Below are 20,610 nucleotides of genomic sequence, written 5' to 3'. Positions count from 1 at the left end.
GTTTTCTTAGATGGAACTGAATCTGACTTTCTCTGTGATTAACCTGTATGGGGGTTCACAGACCTTCTGGAATCTTTAGGTTTATGTCTTTCTAAATTTGGGAGGTTGTTAGCCATTATTTTTCCAAACATATTTTTAGTATCTTACTCTTTCTCTTCTGGGACTTCAATAACATTAATGCCAGACCTTTGGTCATTGTCCCACAGGTCTCTGGGGCTCTGTTTTTCTGTTTTTTGTTTTTGATCAGTTTTCTCCTTAGTTTTTGGATTAGATAAATTCTACTTGTCCATCTTCAAGTTCACTGACTCTTCCCTCTTTTGTCTCTTTTCAACTATCCAGCCAAGTGTTTTATTTTGATTACTATTATCTTCAGTTCTAAAATTTCCATTTAAAAAATAAAATAAAATTTCTATTTTAGAAATTTATTCCTGATTCTTCAAGTCAAGTAATTTTGAATAGTACCCTGAATATTTTAAATATTATAAGACTCTGGGTCTTCTTTAAATCCTTTGGAATATGACATTTTAATTTTAGTATGCAGAACAGGTCAGTTAGATTTAGGCCACAAGTTCCAATGTATCTTCTGTTAGCTCAAGCTCCAACACGAGTTCAGTTTTCAAAGCCTTTGTAGTGCTCACTGGATATGTCCCAAATGTGTACCACTTGGTGGTCAGTCTGGGACCTAGCATTGCTCTGTTAGTTCCACTTTTTTTTTTTTTTTTTTTTAATGTTTATTCATTTTTGAGACACAGAGCACTAGCAAGGGAGGGGCAGAGAGAGACACACACACAGAATCCAAAGAAGGCTCCAGGCTCTGAGTTGTCAGCACAGAACCCGATGTGGGGCTTGAACCCATGAACTGTGAGATCATGACCTGAACTGTTAGACCATGAACTAAAGTCTGATGCTTAGCCGACTAAGCTACTAAATCTCCCCTGTTAGTTCCATTCTTAAAGTCTTTATGTATGCTGATTAGAATCAGATTCACATATGACAAATGTGTCGCTCAAGAGTGGGCCTAGGAGTCTAAAATAATAATACAGGCTTGCTTTCCTGAGCTCTTCCCATTTCACAATCTTCCCAGTAATTTCTGGTTCCCTAGTCTCCTCTTTCTGTCCTCTGGCCAGAAAGCTGGAGGCTTTAGTTACTCTGCTTTGCCATATATATCTGTGACTGTCCATGTCAACAGCAAGCAGCAGGAAAAATGGGGGTGGGGAGGTGCAGGAGGGATGGCAAACTCACTGCTGGATTAGTGGTATTTTGAAGTCTCATCTTTTTCCCCAATTTGCCTACTATTTTCAAAACCGTCATAGCTTCTCCATGCATTCTGTTCAGGTTTTATAGCTGTATTCAGTGGGAGAGACAGTCGGAAGTGTTTTTACTTCACCAACTGAAACCTTTAAAAGCTGGTTTAACCAGAATTCTGACAACAGGTTTCTGTTAAATTATATTCCTACTAAGCTTTGTTTCATAAAACTTAAAGCCTGCTTGCTTACTTACACCAGCAACACACACTTTGGTCCAAAAAGATCTAACAGGCTTGGCAAGTTCTCTTTTAAGAGTACCCTTACTCCTTCCTATGGCTAATGAAAAAGGCAGAAGCCTTCATTTCCCTTATCACAGTCTTCTCTGATAATAAGCACAGGTCCCCTAAAATCCAAGTCAGTGCCCGAGAGCAATAGAGCAATGGTGGTTGAAGATTATCTTATTCCTGATGTTTAGTATCTGTCTCTGTTCATTTTTTTTTTTTTTTATTTTTTTAAATATTTTTTTTTCAACGTTTATTTATTTTTGGGACAGAGAGAGACAGAGCATGAACGGGGGAGGAGCAGAGAGAGAGGGAGACACAGAATCGGAAACAGGCTCCAGGCTCTGAGCCATCAGCCCAGAGCCCGACGCGGGGCTCGAACTCACGGACCGCGAGATCGTGACCTGGCTGAAGTCGGACGCTTAACCGACTGCGCCACCCAGGCGCCCCCTGTCTCTGTTCATTTTTAAGTACAACTATGATAATAGTCACTTTAATCAAATCCAAAACACATTAACAGATTACCTTAAAGATCACACAAACTCTCAGATGTAAAGTTCAACAGAGGTACTTCTTGATGCTAAGCACATAATTTTGAAAGACAAAAGATTTTTTAAAAAATTAATGAAAAAGGAAAGCAAAACTGAAGCAGAATTAGAGGAGACACATAAAGAATGAATAAATCAAGTATTATATAGTCAAGTCCCTCCACGGACACAAGGACATTATTAACAGGAAAGACTAAATTATTTAGATAATTATGACACTGACACTATGGGAAATTCAAAACTGTGTTTCTTTTTCATGCTTAAGGCAGGCAAGATATTTAAAAAAAAAAAAAAAAAAGGCAGGTGCTGAAAGTACAAGAGACAACAGCAGAGCTGTCCTTCAAAACAAATGATCCAGAAATATGAAGTGCTATCATCTTCAGTCTGATTTTGTTATGAACTTTTAGAAAGTGATAATAAGGTATAAAGGACAGAGTTGAGAGATGAGTTAATGTCTCCCCCAGAGCTTATGTATGCTGTCCAAAAAACATACATTAGTAGCAATGAAAATAGCTATTGCCACTAAATAGGAATATTTGAAAGAATCTGAAAAAATAAGAGAAATAAAGTACGCTGTACGCTATCTAGTTTTGAATTCTGCAAAGAATTACGAATAGTGTGTTGCTTGGATTTCACAGTTAACGTTATGTGTACATAGAAATAATAAAACCCTACCACCAATAGATGTTTTTTAAATAGTAAACATTTAGGTAGAATTTTAGATATGCTTTGTAAAAATTAATTGGCCAAACTCTAAAATTCTCAACAATGTTAATAATCACTTCTAAATTACTGCAACTTACTGGGGAAAACAAGGTTAAATCCTAAAATATTATACTACAAAAGAAGCAAACAATACCACACTAAACACCATTAACAAATGAATTCTAAACCAACAGAACCAACAAAGCAAGTTAAAAAACAATAACTACCCCCCCCCCCATCTCACCTAAAATTCAGGGATACAACAATAGAAACATAGCATCGCTTTCAACCCCTAAAAGACAAGTATTAGGCAGGCAATCCACCAAACCTAACAATACATGGTCTGAGTATTTTTTTTTCTCCCAACCACTAATGCTAGTTCTTATGAGTCCAATGCCTTGCTAGTCTGCCCTTCTAATCCATCTCTACATTTCAGTAAATAGCACATTCTCTGATCTCAATTAGACACTTTCTTCCTTAAACACAATACTTGATTTCGATATTGTTTAAAACAAATATAATTTGTATTAGATTACAGAACCCTCCCCCTCCATGTCTTCCCCTTACATTCTTTTTTTTCAACCTTCTTTCCAGTCTTCTTGAAAGAAAAAAAAAACAAAGGAAAAAAAATTACATATCCATGGGTCAGTATCGAGCTTATTTAAGAGCTTGATGGTATCTATCTTAAATGTTTCTATAGCTAATGTTTTTAAGTAACTATTTTTCCTTTTACACCTCACCTTTCCCTAAATTATGACAGCTATGTTACATAAGCAGAACATGTGCTGTTATATTCACTTTATTTTATTATTATTATTTTTTTAATTTATTTTGAGGGGGGGGCAGCATGCAAGCTGGGGAGGGGCAGGGAGACAGAGAATCCCAAGCAGGCTCCACACTGTCAGAGCAGAGCCCAATGCAGGACCCAAACCCATGACCCATGAGATCATGACCTGAGCAGAAATCAAGAGTCAGACATTTAACAGACTGAGCCATCCAGGCACCCCTCTGTTCATTTTAAATAGGGTCTGAACAACAAGGGTTTTAATGCATGGGTCTACTTACACATGATTTTTTGGGATACAGTGCAGTACTAGAAATGTATTTTCTCTTCTTTAAGATTTTCTTAATAATATTTTTTCTCTAGCTTACCTTAGAATAAGAATATAGTATATAATATATAGAACAGACAAAAATGTTTTAATCAACTGTTTATTTTACCAGTAAGGTTTTCTATCAACAGGTCATTAGTAGATATATTTGGGGACAGTCAAAAGTTATACATAGATTTTTGACTGCACAGGGGGATAGTGACCTTAACTCCTGTGTTATTCAAGGATCAACTATAAGAGGAAACTGGGGCCCTTTTGGCTCCCTGAGTAGTGCCACATGGTGGTCAGCAAGAACAAGCATCTTACGAAAGGCGGCAAAAAGGGAGCCAAGAAAAAAGTGGTTGATCCATTTTCAAAGAAAGATTGGTATGATGTAAAAGCACCAGCAATGTTTAATACAAGAAATATTGGGAAAACACTAGTCACAAGAACTCAAGGAACCAAAATCGCATCTGATGGCCTCAAGGGTCGTGTGTTTGAAGTAAGCCTTGCTGATCTGGAGAATGATGAAGTTGCATGTGGGAAATTGAAGCTAATTACTGAAGATGTTCAGGGCAAAACCTGACTAATTTCCATGGCATGGATCTTACCCGGGACAAAATGTGCTCCATGGTCAAAAAATGGCAGACCATGATTGAAACTCATGTTGATGTCAAGACTACCGGTGGGTAATTTCTTCGCTTCTTTTGTGTCGGTTTTACTAAAAAACGCCACAATTGGATTTGGAAGACCTCTTATGCTCAGCACCAATAGGTCTGCCAAATTAGGAAAAAGATCATGGAAATCATGACCCGAGAGGTGCAGACAAATTATTTGAAAGAAGTGGTCAATAAACTGATTCCAGACAGCATTGGAAAAGACACAGAGAAGGCTTGTCAGTCTATTTATCCACTCCATGATGTCTTTGTTAGAAAAGTAAAAATGCTCAAGAAGCCCAAGTTTGAATTGGGAAAGCTCATGGAGCTTCATGGTGAAGGCAGTAGTTCTGGAAAAGCTACTGGGGATGACACTGGTGCTAAAGTTGAACAAGCTGATGGATATGAGCCATCAATCCAAGAATCTGTTTAAAATTCAGACATTTCGGGGCGCCTGGGTGGCGCAGTCGGTTAAGCGTCCGACTTAGCTTAAGCCAGGTCACGATCTCGCGGTCCGTGAGTTCAAGCCCCGCGTCAGGCTCTGGGCTGACGGCTCGGAGCCTGGAGCCTGTTTCCGATTCTGTGTCTCCCTCTCTCTCTGCCCCTCCCCCGTTCATGCTCTGTCTCTCTCTGTCCCAAAAAAAAAAAAAAAAAAAAAATTCAGACATTTAATGGTGACAAATAAAAAATCTTACTTGTGATGTTTGAAAAAAAGAAAAAAGGAAACTGGGTTAAGTTCAAGAAGTAAAGTAACTTCCCCAAAGTGAGATGTAGTCAATGGCAGGTTGAATCTAGAATTGAGGACTCTTGACTTCTAGTTCAATGCTATTTCTCTTATAATACATACCTCTTCTACCAAAAGGGTAGAATGTCCCTCAGGCCACACAGATCCTATACTTCCAAATTAATCTATGTAACCTTCTGATGAAGCTCTAAATAAAATACTATCTTTCCTATGTAAGGTACACCAATCAAGAGATACAACCAATATACATCTCTTGAGAAAATATCCATTTCTCAGCTCCCAGAAGAGAATTTACTGAATGGTAACTGAACAATGCCAGTTCAAGATGCCAACTCTTAGATTCCCAAACCACAGTATTTTGTTTGACCTTCTATGACCATTTAGTCAACGGGAAAATAAAAGTGGTGGATTTTAAAGGTCCTCTTCCTTCTCCTCCTAGACCAATGGTTCTAAGTGTGATTTCCAGAGGAGCAGCAGCAATAGCGAATTACCTGGAAATCTGTTAGAAATGTAAACTCTCAAGCCTCGCCCAGACCTACTGCATCATAAACTAGGAAGGGGGCGGGGGGGGGGGGGGGGGGCAGCAATCTGTATTTTAACAAACCCTCCAGATAATACTCATGTCCACCAAAGTTTGAGAACCTCTGTCCTAGACTATCAATGCTTTGAAATGTCTGCATCTGTTTCTCTATGTACACAAGCTTTTTACAACTTGTCATTTTACAAATGTCTTCTCCATACTAAATTAACTGGATTGCTAAAATAGATTCTTAATGACCAAAAAAAATGTATATGTACACACACACACACACACACACACATATTTAAAATGACAAGTTTCATTTTGTCCTGTCCAGTGTTCCATGAGTTTTCACTCATGCAGACCTAGCATAAGTTTAAATACAAATTGCTATAATTTAACAGCCTTAACTATCACATTTCACAGACGCCGTATCTTTAAATTTTTCATCTAAGGGGCTTCCTGGGTGGCTCAATTGATTAAGTGTCGGACCCTTGGTTTTGACTCAGGTCATGATCTCAGTTTGTGGGATCTAGCCCCGTATCGGGCTCTGTGCTGACAGCACAGAGCCTGCTTGGGATTCTCTCCCTCTCTGTCCTTTTTCTGCTCAAGTGCAAGCACTTTCTTGCAATAAATAAACATAGAAAAAATTAAAAAAAAAAATCTTTTGTCTTTTTCATACCAAAATAACAGTTTCTACTGGTTGCACTGTGAAGCTAAGTGCCAGCAGGTACAGGTCTTGCATTCCTTTTTCTTTCCTCTATTGTCTGGTAACAAATGAAAGTGGGAATGCTAGGAGTTGTTAAAAGGAAGTAAATGAATTCTTTGTCTCATTCTGCACAGATGTGCTGAATTCACATTTCCCAAAGGAGAAAAAGGATATATTCAAAAGGAAAGAAGGGTCACAGTATATATAACAAATGTTTAAGGAATCAGGATGTATGAACTCCAAGGTCGGGTGGCTTGCTCCTCAGAATTCTGGATGATGTGGTAAGAACGGAAAACATCGAAGGCTAGATGATAATCTAGGACACACAGCACGTATTTCAACAAGCCTACAGCTGCATTAAACAAAGATGTACCTACCTGCTTGAAGTTAGAATTTGGCAATTAGTAATCCATCTAAAACTTTTCACAAATAGAGGGTAAAATGGAAGAATGTCAGTACTTCGATTTTAGGAAACATACGTAAGAAAAAATTTTTAAACCAGAATTTAAAAGTATTGATATTTAAAATATAAAGTTACAATAGAGTGCTTACACTCTAAAATATTGTTGGTTTTTTTCCTCAGGCAAAAATAGAAAAAGGGAGGAGGGGGGCAGGAAACAGCCCCAAAGTTGAGACTAAGATGTCTGAATTACAAGGATATCCATAGACATTTTAGCCAGACAACAATAAGGTTTTCAAACAGACAGATAACCTGTCAGGTCAATAAGAACAGTATGCAGAAGGAGCCATTTCAATGGACTGAGACTAGAATGGAGGCAAATCCCAAGGGCAGCCTATTTTTTTTAAGCTCCAAATAAGAATGTCAAAATTGGAAGTCAATGGGAAGGATGAAAAAAAAAAATTATTAGACACGTTTATAAAAACCTGCCTGATTTAACACAGTTTGTCCTTATACCCAGAATGCAAGAAAGGAATGAACAGACTCAAAAATGGTATTAATAGAGAAGAAAACACCCAGGAGAAATGATCAAGATCAAAACTCTATCCTTAACGGTTGAAACCACCATAGATTATAAAATTATGTATGAAGGGGATTCAAGTTATTTAATATTTACGTGAGAAACATTGCTGAAACATTTCTCAGGATCAACAAAGCCTACAACTTCTCTAAATAGTTATCTGGAGTTCTGCATTCATAAGGCATTCTCCTTAATCTACTTCCTATGACTAGATTGGTAGGTAGCTAGTTACCTGGAAAAAGAAAGCAAACAAATTTTAAATTGAGCAACTGAAAGGAATCCATGCTAATTTTCACAGTCGAACAAAGAAAACTTCCCAGACAGACCAAATACCAAAAAATCACAAATGAAAGCTTTATAGTTTATACCAGTGTGATAACAATTAGCACATCCCAAGTGATAACCTTACAAATTACCACACAAGAGAACAGTTCAACTATATTAAGATAGAGTCAATGACTTTTGCAACGAAACACAATATGGTATCCCTGTGAGTTTGATTCTAAATTAGAGGCCCTTAGAATACTAAAGTTATTAAAAGCTCTAGGGGGCAAAGGAAATGTCACAAAAATGACAATATTGCAGTTTCATCAAACGTTTGCAACTAATACAAAGTGGCTCTGTTCTTGGAATGAGGCCAGTGTATTTGATTTTTTTTTTTAATTGAAAGATTTAGGATAGTATGCAACTAGAAAACTTTCAAAATATTTTGGAAAGAAATTATACAGTCCTTTAAATCTTGCTAGGAAAAAAATAAATGGAGGCGCAAAAAGAGGGGAAAAAACAGGTTTGCTACCACCTGCTCTCATAAGAGAGGTACTTTTTTTTTCTTTTTTTTTTTGCATATTTACTTTTACAATTTTCTTTGAAAAAGACTGTCCACCTATTCATCCCTCAGGGAACAATTAAACACAATATTAAAAGAAAAACCAACCAAACAAAACCATCCCATACAAACCTGAAGGAAAAATTAATCAATCCAGATGTTAATGAAGGTTTTTGAAAAAGGAAAAGATGGGATAAGATTTTTAAAGATAAAAGGGCAAGCTTTCTGATATGTGTTTTCCCAAAAGGGGGTGGAATCACAAGAAAGTAAGATAAGCATCTAATCGGTCCTTAATTGAAACAAAGAGGAATGCTTGTGTTTCAGAACAATAGGTTGTCCATTCCCAAATAACCTATGAAGCCAGGCTTGCTTAAAGAGGGTAATGGGTATAGTTCTCATACTAATTTTTTCAGATAGCATCTTTAGATAAATTTTCTGCTGAACAGAAATGAGTATTAGAAGTGTTCTGTTGTTGAAATGTGTCTGACTTCAATCCTTTCTAATGTTCTCCCTTTCCAGTTCTCCTCATCTCAATCCAGAAGAAACCTCTGCATCCAGAGTTCATGCATTTTCCTTCTCTATTTTAGTGAAAACATACCACACTGATTGTAAGAATCTTACTAGATTTCCATTTGTTTTGCCTCAGCTCCTACATTAATCCAAACAATAAGGGCCTTGAAAACATTCATAAATAACCTGCTGCTGCTGGCACCTAGGAGCCGAGTGCTGCAATGTTAAGCAACAACAAATTTCATAGTTCAAGAGGCACAGTTAAGGAAAAAGGTTGCTCAGGAAATCACTCTTATTTAGCACAAAGATCCCTAAAAATTGCATGAAATCAGTCAAGTAACTATAGAAACCAATTTCTTCAGCTCCATATCACACGTCTCACACCTCAATTGTCTTTATTATCGTCTGCTGTCAGATCCTTAATCAGAAATGTGAACAGGCTTGATGATTTATTCAGCAGGGAAAAGAATCTGTAGGTCAAGTGAAAAATTTCACACACACCCAAACACACACCACATCTTCAACCTTAGGTACTTTCATTTCCTTCTGTTCTCAGCAGCTCTGGGGGCAACTCCAGTGAGATCCAATATTAAGGCTCAATTAAAATAAGCTCCAATTAGTGGAGCTTTTTTCTCTGGGGCTAGAAAAGTCAGGAAATGGATATTGGGAAATGTAAAAAGTCAGCTACTGAGAGGAGGCTGCAGACATAAATGAACTTATTTGTTGATTTCTACAGTTGCTATGCAGAGGCCTCTGGGAGTAAAAGCTTAACCAGTCTAAGCTATAAACTAAAACCCCTGCAGCTAAACATGAACTGTGTGAAACAAGGGCTCCATTCCAGAACAGAAAACTGCTGGGCCCAGAAAATTAAAAGCCAGAGGCGTTTTCCATTTAAAACTAAATCCCAGTACCACCTCCCAGCCAAAGAATTATAAGCAGTATCAGATTTACAAAACGAACAATTACCCTGGAAAAATGTAGCCTATTGTACAGTCCCAGATGCTAAATCTCAGAAGTTTCCTTTTTTTTTTTTCTTTTTTTAATCCCACATTATATTCCTCCAAGTACACCACTGTAGTTTACAAAGAGCCATTTCTAGACAGGCCTAAGCCTTGAAAATAAATTTTAAAAAGAGAGCACATAACTCATTGACCTCATTTGAAGTACTGCCCTTGCCTTGAGCAGTTCCTGTCCTTCCCCAAGGCTTCTGCAAATGGTATGCAACAGCAAAATAAACCCTGACCTAATTGCCAGGAGAGAGCTGCCAACCTTCTCTCCAACACAAAGACAAGCATGGTAACTTGAAAGTCCTACCTCTTTGGCTTTCTGCTTTAATCTCAGCTGTTCTGGATCTTCTTTATTGGAACGACTCTATCAAAGGAAAAGAAAATTTTAATAGAAATTACTAGCATCTAAACACCATAGTTGCCGTTAAATATTTAATAAATGACAATTTTCTCTTGTGATTGAAAACCTTAGCTCCGGGGGAAAATGCCTCAATCCAGTCTGGTGCACTCCCTCCGTTACGCCCCCTCCCTCCCATCATCTGGGCCGGCTGCTGCGGCTCTAGCCCCAAGGAAGCTTATACTGAAAATGATGCTAACGATGTCAGTCAGGTCCAGTTGAGGCATGACGCTGTTCTTGTTAGAACACTAAAAATTAAAAAACGGATGGTACAGATGAAGGAAAAGAATAGAAGGATAATTGTTGGCTCAAATGAAGGAAAGCAATCAACACTGGCTAATCTTCAGGTGAAGCCATTTTGGAAAAACCTATGGTATTTCAAGGACTATTAAAACCAAGACTATTAAAATCAATGTATAAAACTGTTGAATCACTATACCGGATGCCTGATTAACTGGCATATAACTTAATATTAATACTGTATGCTAATTAATTGGAATTAAAATAAAAACTTAAAAATAAATCACATAAAATCAGGAACCTGATGGACTTTGAACCAAATCACTATCTCTTTAAAAGTAGAATTTTAAAAAATTAAGTAGGAAATACACCCCAGTGTTTTCATTAGAGTATCTTGTCATCTCTGGGTCCTCCACAGCACTTACTTGAATGCTGTGCACAATTAAATGCCCAATAAATGTTTATTAAATATTGCTTTCCATACTGATTCAGTTCAACATTCCAAAAATGAATAATCTTACAGGATTGCTGTAAGGAGAAAACTATCTTCTGTATGCAATACTATGATGAAACCAACAGTAGGGAACTTCATTTCTGAAACTATGAACATTTGTCTACTGAAAAATATGCTGCAGAGTATTCTTTTTTCTGTAACAAAGTTATCTAACTCCTTATAAATCTGAATATTTGTTCTATGAAATGGAACATCAGCTACCTAAAGGTAGCTAACAAAATAAAAGCTAAAGGTATTTTCTTATTTACTAAATTTACTGGATACATTTTCCTGATTTATTGGTATTTTTGTTAAGGAAAGAAAGAAACCATTTAGATTTAAAAGTGCCTTGTAATTTTAAACACCTTAATTAAATACCTACATAAGACTCCACCGAAGCTAATAATTTTCTTCTTCATTTTGTCCCCTTTCTATTAAACTTTTTAAAAAATGATTATATATTTTTGAGAGACAGAGACAGTATATGAGCAGAAGGGCAGAGAGAGAGAGGGAGACACAGAATCTGAAGCAGGCTCCAGGCTCTGAGCTGTCAGCACAGAACCCATTGAGGGGCCCGAACCCATGCACTATGAGATCATGACCTGATCTGAAGTCAGACGCCCAACCGACTGAGCTACCCAGGCACCCCGTCCCCTATCTGTTAAAACAACTTCATTTCAGCCCAAACTAAGATAAAATCCTTATTATTCCACTTATATTAAGAGACAAGCAGTGAGTATATATGCACTTATATAAAAACGTGTGTATGTACATATATATGTGTATATATATTTGTGAGTATATAATTTTTGCCCCAGTATGAAATGGGTACATTTGAGTAGCAAGTTTTTGTCAGTCAAACAGTATTTAATGATTATTCATAGTATAAATTCTACTCTATGTGCCTATTTTGAGCCTGGAGATACAGAAATGAAATAACAAGATCAAGTCCTGCTTTCAAGAGACTTATATTTTAAGAAAATAATAAAACAATAAATTTTATAAAAATTAAATACAGTTATGATTTGTAAAGCATTTATGATGGGGAAAATAAAAAAAACAATTACTGATAGTGATAAGTTATAGTAAAGAAAATAAAATTGGGGGCACCTGCACAGCTCAGTCAGGTGGGCATCCAAGTCTTGATTTTGGCTCAGGTCACGATCCCAGGGTCATGAGGTCAAGTTCTGCATCAGGCTCTGTGATGAGCACGGAGCCTGCTTAACATTCTCTCTCTCCCCTACCTCCTCTACCCTGCCCTCTCTCTCAAATAAAAATAAAAATAAAATAAAATATGTAATAGAGGAAGGAGTATGTGTGCGGGGGTAGTACTTCTTTAGCTAGGAAGGGAGAAAAGACATCTGAAAGAAGTGATATTTAAGTAGAGATCTGAATGACAAGAAGGAGGCAGCCATGCAAAGATATGGGGGAAGAATACGCCAAGCAAAAGGCACAGTCATTGCAAAAGACTTAAAATGGAATAAGCTTGGTGAAAGAGGAGTGCCTGGGTGGCTCAGTCAGTTGAGCATCCGACTCTTGATTTTGTCTCAGGTCATGATCTCATGAGCTCTATGTCAGGCTTAGAGCTGACAATGTGGAGCCTGCTTGAGATTCCCTCTCTCCCTCTCTCTGCCCCTCCCCTACTCACAAGCTCGTGCATTGTGTGCTCTCTTTCTCAAAATAAACAAACTTTAAAAATTAAGTAAAGAAAGAAGGCCCAGGTAGCTAGAACATAGAGAAAAGTTGAAAGAGATGGATTGGAGACCACATAGGCCATGATAAGGAGTTGGGGTTTAATTCTAGTTATAAGAAAAAGCCACTATAGGGGGGCGCCTGGGTGGCGCAGTCGGTTAAGCGTCCGACTTCAGCCAGGTCACGATCTCGCGGTCCCCGAGTTCGAGCCCCGCGTCAGGCTCTGGGCTGATGGCTCAGAGCCTGGAGCCTGTTTCCGATTCTGTGTCTCCCTCTCTCTCTGCCCCTCCCCCGTTCATGCTCTGTCTCTCTCTGTCCCAAAAATAAATAAACGTTGAAAAAAAAAAAATTTTTTTTTTTAAAAATTAAAAAAAAAGCCACTATAGGGCTTGGAGCACAGGAGTGAGATGCCACTGATACAACACCTTAGATCACTCGGGCTGCTATGCAGTGGATGCAGAACTGTAGGGACCCAAGATTGGAGGTACAGGCACACAGAACAATGGAGGAGACTACTCTAAAACAACCATTGTTTTATTTTTTTAGGTTTATTTATTTATTGAGAGAGACAGAGACCGAGGGAGTCGGGGAGGGGCAGAGAGAGAGAGAGAGAGAGAGAGAGAGAGAGAGAGAGAGAATCCCAAGCAGCCTCTGTGCTGATCAGCACAGAGCCCGATGTGGGGCTCGAACTCACAAAACTGTGAGATCATGACCTGAGACAAAACCAAGAGTTGGACATTCAACCAAATGAGCCACCAAGGTGCCCCTAAAACAACCATTGTTTTAGAAAAAGAGAAGGGCAGCTTGGACTAGTGTCATAACAGAGAAGATGATGATAAATGATCAGGTTGAAATATATTTGAGGCAGATTTATTGATGAACTGGATATAGGGTGTGAAGTAAAGAGAATTAAGGATGATTTCTTAGGATTCTAGTCTAAGCAACTGGAAGGGTGAGAATTCCAACTTTCTGAGAGGATGAAGACCAGAGCAGATGTAGGACACAGGAACTCAACTTTCGGGTTTAGATGCCTAATTAGCTAAGATGCACACTTGCACCCTCAAAGAAGGTCAGCAAGACTGGAGCAAAACGAGTGAAGAAGGGAGGGATAGAATGAGCTCAGAGAGGGAGGTGGGTACCTTTTAAGATCTGGTAAGAAGTTTGGATTTTATTTTAAATGCAAGAGGAAGTCACTGAGGTTTTCAAGTAATAGAGGCACACATGATTTGTTATGAAAACACTATTCTGACAAGAGTATGAAAAACGGATTGTAAAAGGAAAACAAGATCAGTTAGGAGACATTACAAAAGTCCAAGTGAAAGATGACTTAGACCAGAGAGGTGACACTGGTGATAAAGAGACGATGAAGACTACATCTGGGAAACAGAACAGGAAGTAAACTGGATGTAGGGAGAGGAAAAGGAGTTAAAGGTGACTCCTAAGTTTTCTGGTTTGAACATCAAGGAAAACAATTGTGTTGTTTACTAAGTTAGGAAAACCTATTAAGAGTAAAAGGTATTTTGAGTGGGGAGGAAAATCATAAAACCTGGGATACTCTAATATTTAGAAGTCTGGCAAAGGAAGAAAAACCAAGAGAGAATGAGACTATATTATATCCAATAAGAACTAAACAAGTATTCAATAGTTTATGACTTTGTTTACAGCACAGTAATTGGAAATAAAATATGCATAAACCACCTCATCACATTGACTGTGTGCTTGCTTATAATACTTGACAGCTCAAGGAAGAGCATCTTCCTGCCCCAGCTGTCCTTCCCAGCTCAAGAGGGGTCAGCATGGGGACTGAGGCAGTGAGAAACAGCACAGTGATAAGGTTGTGGTGCACCACTTCCTTGTGAGGGTTGGGGACATGAAGTTATAGACCAGTGGCCAAGAATGCAGGGTGATGAAGGGCTGGGGAGACCGACCAAGGCATGGCCAGTGAGTATGGCTACTAATTACACAGGCAATGAAATGAAGGCAGGGGAAACAGTGGTAGCAGACAGAGAAGGCAGCCAGCATGGCTGTTTTGGAGATTAGTTACACGGATCAAGTAAGTAAATTGAGCACATAAGAAAATAAATTGAGGATAACAAGAGTCAAGTATCTAAGGAGAAAGTATTTATAAACATGGAAAGGTTTAGGCTAGAAAAAGTCCTAAGATATTGGAGTCGGAGGTATCCATATAAATTATGGTTTTAGAACATATACACACAAATAGTTACAAATGTATGTTTGTGTGTATATAGATACATGGGTACATACATATACACCATACGTATGTTTCCTAGATGTGTCCACTTGACAGGGCCTACATGTGATGACACCCCATTAGCAATGAGCACACTGTAAGCTCTACTCTTGGTTTCTGGACAACATCCTCAACTAAAAAGACACAAGATTCTTTAGGGGAAATGGCTGATTCCAGGGCTGAGGAAGGACAAGCAAAAGCTGGGCCTGGAACATCTTGTGTCAGAAAGTAAGGACAAGCTCAGGGAATGATGGGAAACATGAGTAACAGAGAAAAGTGCCAGCTGGAAGGGTCGCCCACTCAGGAGGAATTTGAGCATCAAAATAATAATTAATAGTAATGGATTACAACCTGTTGAATCACACAGAAATCCAAGAGCCCATACGGATATCAATGAATGCATGCATGAATAAATGAATAAAAGAGAAAGGAAAGCTCTTCCACATAGAATGCTAATAAACGTAGAAGAGGATGAGAATTTAAAAATCACTATTTGCGTATTTATAAGTTGTGCCTATCATAGAAGTGACTGATTCAGGTAGACACCATCTATGGGTGCTAAAGTGGATACACAGAGGTTTGATGAGGAAGGGGATACTGATATAATCCTGGAATGTCTTCCTATGAAAAACTGATTAGAAAAGGGAAAGTGGCAAATTTAAAATGAAGAGAATTGACAGGCACCCACACAACTGGGTGATCAAGGTTGCCTTTTGATATAATCAGCTGGGAAGAATGTATATATTCCTGCCAAGAATTCATGACCTAAGACATGAGGAAATATCAGATGAACCCAGGAATTATTAGTCACCCTATAGATGGTAAGGCCTATACTCCTGAAACTTGTCAAAGACATGAGGGAGAAAGTCAGAAATCTAACTGAAGGAGTCTGAAAAAGAGAGGGCAACAAATAAAACACATATTGCTGAATGGAAGAATAAACCATGGAGGAAAAGGAGAATGAGCCGAGACAGCTGGTGAAATCTGAATGGGGTCTGTGGATTACATGGCAGTGTTATATTGTTCACAGCCTGATTTGGAGGGTTATACAGCAGAATGTCCTGTTTTCACAAATACATGCTAGAATGTTTAGCAGTGATGGGACATCATGGCTGAAGCCTGCTTTCAAAAGGTTCAGAGAAAGGCTAATTAGAGATGATAATTGCACTACTTGTAAATACTAAAAAAAAACCAAAACAAACAAAAAAAAAACACCTCTGAATTCAAAAAAAGAACAACAAAGGAATGAAAGAGAATAATGATAGTGTGTGTGTGTGTGTGTGTGTGTGTGTGCAGAAAGGATAGAGATGGAGAAAATGCGGTAAAATGTTAAAAATGGGGGGCATCTGAGAAAAGGAGAGGAGGATTCTTTGTACAGTACAGCAACTTTCCTGGTAAGTATGAAATACTTCAAAATAAATTAATTTTTAAACAGGTGATTCGTATGTGATTAGGAACAAATACTCTGATATGGGAGACTGACAATAACACTAAAAATTAAAACTAAGGTGTTTAAAATAAAAAATAAGGGGTGCCTGGGTGGCTCAGTCGGTTGGGCGGCCGACCTCGGCTCAGGTCATGATCTCGCGGTCTGTGAGTTCGAGCCCCGCGTCAGGCTCTGTGCTGATAGCTCAGAGCCTGGAGCCTGTTTCAGATTCTGTGTCTCCCTCTCTCTGACGCTCCCCCGTTCATGCTCTGTCTCTCTCTGTCTCAAAAATAAATAAACATTAAAAAAAATTAAAAAAAAAAAAATAAAAATAAAAAAAATAAAAAATAAAAAATAAGTCTAGTGCCCAACCTTTATGACTACATGCAAAGGCCCTAGGACTACAAGGAAATGTGAAGCAACAAAATGCAAACCATGGTAGAACCAGCTTTCAGGCCATCAGGCACTAACAGTTCAGGAAAATGTTTCAATAAAGAAGAAAGGAAATAAATATAGTTATATATATTTATAAGATAAATACTTTTCTTCTTACCTGTTCTTTCATTCTCTAACCCATTTCTGCCCATGCTATATTTTGCTCCACATAATCCTAATTAATCCTAATTTTACCCATAAATTTCCAAATTTTCCTCTCTCAGATTCAACTTGGCACATATCAAATTATATCCCTAAAAAGACCTTGAGCACTTTTAAAAAACATTTTTACTTAAGGGTAGTAGGTATGATCCTAGGCACACAGGAATTGAGAATGAGGAGATAAAAGATTATATCTCATTAAGCTAAATTAGCTGACAGTCACTGTATGACACTATCCTGGCTGTGAGAGACTTTATTAGTAATCTCATTTCAAGAAATCCTTCAGAGAAATCTCAGAGCTTAATAAAAACAAGACAGTCAACCAACAATAAAGCCAATTCTGACCTCCTTGCCAGGCCACGTTCAATCATAAATCATGTAGGCTCTTACCTTGGCTACCCTAAGTAGCATTTCTCTTTCTTCTAAATCCTTTCTCTGCTTCTCCAATTGATCTAGCTTTTCAAGAAATTTGAGCTGTGATCTGGTATCACTAGACAGGATGTAATTTTCACTTGCCTGGAAAAATAGAAAAAAAAAGATTCCTAACGATCCTTAGGCAACACATTCTACATGAGGTTTAATAAATCAGCTAAAGACAATAATACCAACATACACAGGGAGCTAAATTTTCAAGATGTAATATTTGTATTTCTGATAATACAAACAACAACAAAAAAACCTTAGTCATCCTTGAAAGTTGAGAGGTTATTAAGCATTCAAATTTCAGAGCTTTCCTAGAAAGCCGCAAGGGGGAAGAAAAGAGAATTAAACCAAGCAAATCCTAACAATAGGAAGTAGAAAGCAAGAAGTAGAAAGCATGTACCTATAATCTAAAATCTGTTTAGTTAAATTATTGTCCCATCTCTGCAGACCTTACTATGTTTAATGAAATCTCAGGCCTGTCAAAGACAAAATCAAAACCAAACAAAAAAATCCCAAACAAAAAAACAATCACTTCACTAAAAAATACATCAAAGATGAAAGTTACCACCCCCATTTCCATTGCTGGATTGGTCTAACCTTGACAAGTGAGTACAACTTCAATCAAAATAGAACATAAGATGAAATGGCAAACATTTAATATCCTAAACCTTGTTTTGAGGACTCTTTTAAGCTATGAACTTGGACAGAAACTAAAGTCAAAGAAAGTAGGTAGATAATTTATAAATGAGAGCCGTAACAGAGAAGTATAATTATTTGTCTTAATTTGCTCCATAAAATGATAAAATTTACACTGCTTTATTTATTTTGATATTCTAGAGTGTAAGACAGTGCTTTCCAATCTAAATATTTTTAAAATTTTCTTCATCTATCTTTCTAATACACCTAAGATGGGGATTGGCAGATGCAATCTTCCCAATCAGCATTTAAGATATCCTGCCATCTAGTCATCTCAGTAAATCAGACACCCAAAATATGGGACAGAGACTGTGGGAGACTGTATAACAGGAAAACTTAAAGTTTTTAAACATTTAGTCTAACAGTCAGTGCCTGGCTTGGAAATCATAGGTATAGCACCAAGCCCATCTTTGTTTTATCCCATGCTTATGGTTGATTCAATTAACTGGGACCAAGAGATTTCATATGCCCAAGATTCTTTCTAAATTAAATTTTTATTGTTGGTATTTAACTAGATCAAAAGAGTATTACCGTAGTATAACGAACAAGGATGTATTAGTGCTACTTATTTTAGTTCGTGTTTAATACAAAATGAATTCTCAAATGCTTTTAAAGTTAAATAATACAAGATAGAATATGGAATACATTATAGGCCAACCATGAGGCATAAACATAATAACCAGTGGTTTCTTAAATACTTCATCTTTACCATTTTTGTGCTCAGATACTCTGGGGATAGTTTACTGACTTAATTTAATTTTAAAAGGACAACAAACACTAAATTAAAAAGAAACACAGACTTTCTAAAATTTAACCCAATCTCATCCCCATGTTAAGACCCCTTCTTCTTCTCCCAATTTAGATACAACTGCCTCTGGTTTAATGCATCCTTCCTTTATTCTTACAGATGCTAATCAAATGAGTGTCTCCCCTATTCCTATTGATTCCCCAAACTTATTTAAACAACAGTAACCCCATCTTACCACGTTGCTTCCTGTCTACCACACAGGCCTAACCCAAGTCTTTATGTTAGGTTGAATAGGGTGGTTTAACAATGAAAATATAAGGACTCAGACCAAATGATAAAACCATTATTATTATCCCATCTAAAGGAAGCACAAAGCCCCTTTCAACTAGAAAACACTGAAGCTTCTCCATGACCACTGGCGTGCAGAAGACTATCTTCGGCTGGAAAACACCTGGCAGCAAGATCAAAAGCTCTGTGTCACATGTGTCACTTTCTATACTTCTTTACTTAAATCTCAGTTTATGGACTATGATTAATTAGATAATTATATCTAAACATGTGAAAGATTACCAAAAGTAGATGGATGTCAAATGAAAAGAGATGGTGGGATTTTGCTTTTAATAAAAGTAAGCTTGTTTTTGTGAAATTCATAGGGTAAAAATTCCCACACTGTACAGATAAAAATAAATCCTATCAGGGATGAACTAAAATGTAAGGACAGAGCTAAATCTGTGACACAATGATTATTATAAGATCAAAGTCTACAAAACAAATATAATTTTGAACTAGATCCAAATGTAACTAAATGATTATTACTTCTGTTTAAAGAAGGATGATAATGTAGTACAAATTCAGGCAGTGGCATTAGTTGCACTAAGTAATGAGTGTGGGGAAAGGCAAGCAGGGGAAAATCAATTAGGTTATGGTTAAGGAAGTGTTAGCTTTAAGCTAAGTTACTGAGGTTCCAGGTGGGGTAGATATTATCCATTGTGCCTTGGGCAACAAAATCCTTAGAACATATGCTATTAATATACAACAGAAGAATTCTATCTGAAGACTGGAACACACAACAGTGACTTGGATGACAGAATAATAAACATTACATGGAAATATTCTATTCCATACTAAATTGTACCATTATGTTTTATATAGAAACTGCCCACTATAAATAAAAGTGTACTCATATATCTCTGAAACAGTTCAGTGACTGAGGTGGGAATAGGGGATAATCCAGGCTGGAAAAATTTTGAAGACTTTTAAAAGTTACAGTAAAAAGCCAAAAAGAAAGACTATTTTCCCCACATCCCAGTATTAAAGGTAAACTGATATAGGTCAAATTAGATTATTACAAATTTAGGATGTTAATTGTAATACCCAAGGTAGCCGTCAATAAAATATCTAAAAATACATACACAACAGGAAACGAGAAGGGTATCAAAATAGTACACAACAACAACAAAAATCAAACCAAAGAGGTAGTAATAACAGATAAGGGATTTAAAAAAAGCTACAATGCATACAGAAAAATAAGCAAATATCATAAGTTCCTCCTTATGAGTAATCACTTTAAATGTAAACGGATTAAACTCCCCAATCAAAAGGTAGAGACTAACATTATCCAAACCAACAAGCTGCCTTACAAGAGATTCACTTTAGATGAAAGCATATGAACAGACTGAAAGCGAAAAGATGGAAAAAAGATTTCATGCAAATAATAACCAAAGAAAGCAGGTGTGGCTATACTGATACCAGGTAAGATAAACTTTAAGTCAACAATTGTTAAAAGACATAAACAAGGACATGATATGTTGACAAAAGAGTC

The 20,610-nt window shown here is 37.3% G+C and overlaps 1 protein-coding gene and 1 pseudogene across 2 annotated transcripts in view; one reads left to right on the top strand and one right to left on the bottom strand.

The window, feature by feature from the left end:
- TAF4B (TATA-box binding protein associated factor 4b) overlaps positions 1–20,610 on the bottom strand; it is a 125,296-nt gene that overhangs the window by 36,737 nt on the left and 67,949 nt on the right. For both annotated transcript variants that reach the window (XM_086682655.1, XM_086682656.1), the window contains 2 exons: positions 17,312–17,437; positions 10,133–10,189 (listed from right to left, as the gene is read on the bottom strand). In XM_086682655.1, the coding sequence (XP_086538781.1) occupies positions 10,133–10,189; positions 17,312–17,437 (183 nt within the window). The remainder of the gene's footprint in view (positions 1–10,132; positions 10,190–17,311; positions 17,438–20,610) is intronic.
- Positions 4,171–4,968, top strand: LOC112868114 (small ribosomal subunit protein eS1 pseudogene; annotated as a pseudogene).

The sequence above is a fragment of the Puma concolor genome, chromosome D3 (genome assembly GCF_028749965.1).
Source record: "Puma concolor isolate L17-30 chromosome D3, mPumCon1.1.hap2, whole genome shotgun sequence".
NCBI classification, from domain to species: domain Eukaryota; kingdom Metazoa; phylum Chordata; class Mammalia; order Carnivora; family Felidae; genus Puma; species Puma concolor.
The sequence above is the reverse complement of the archived record's forward strand: the minus strand, read 5'-3'. Positions and strand labels throughout refer to the sequence as shown.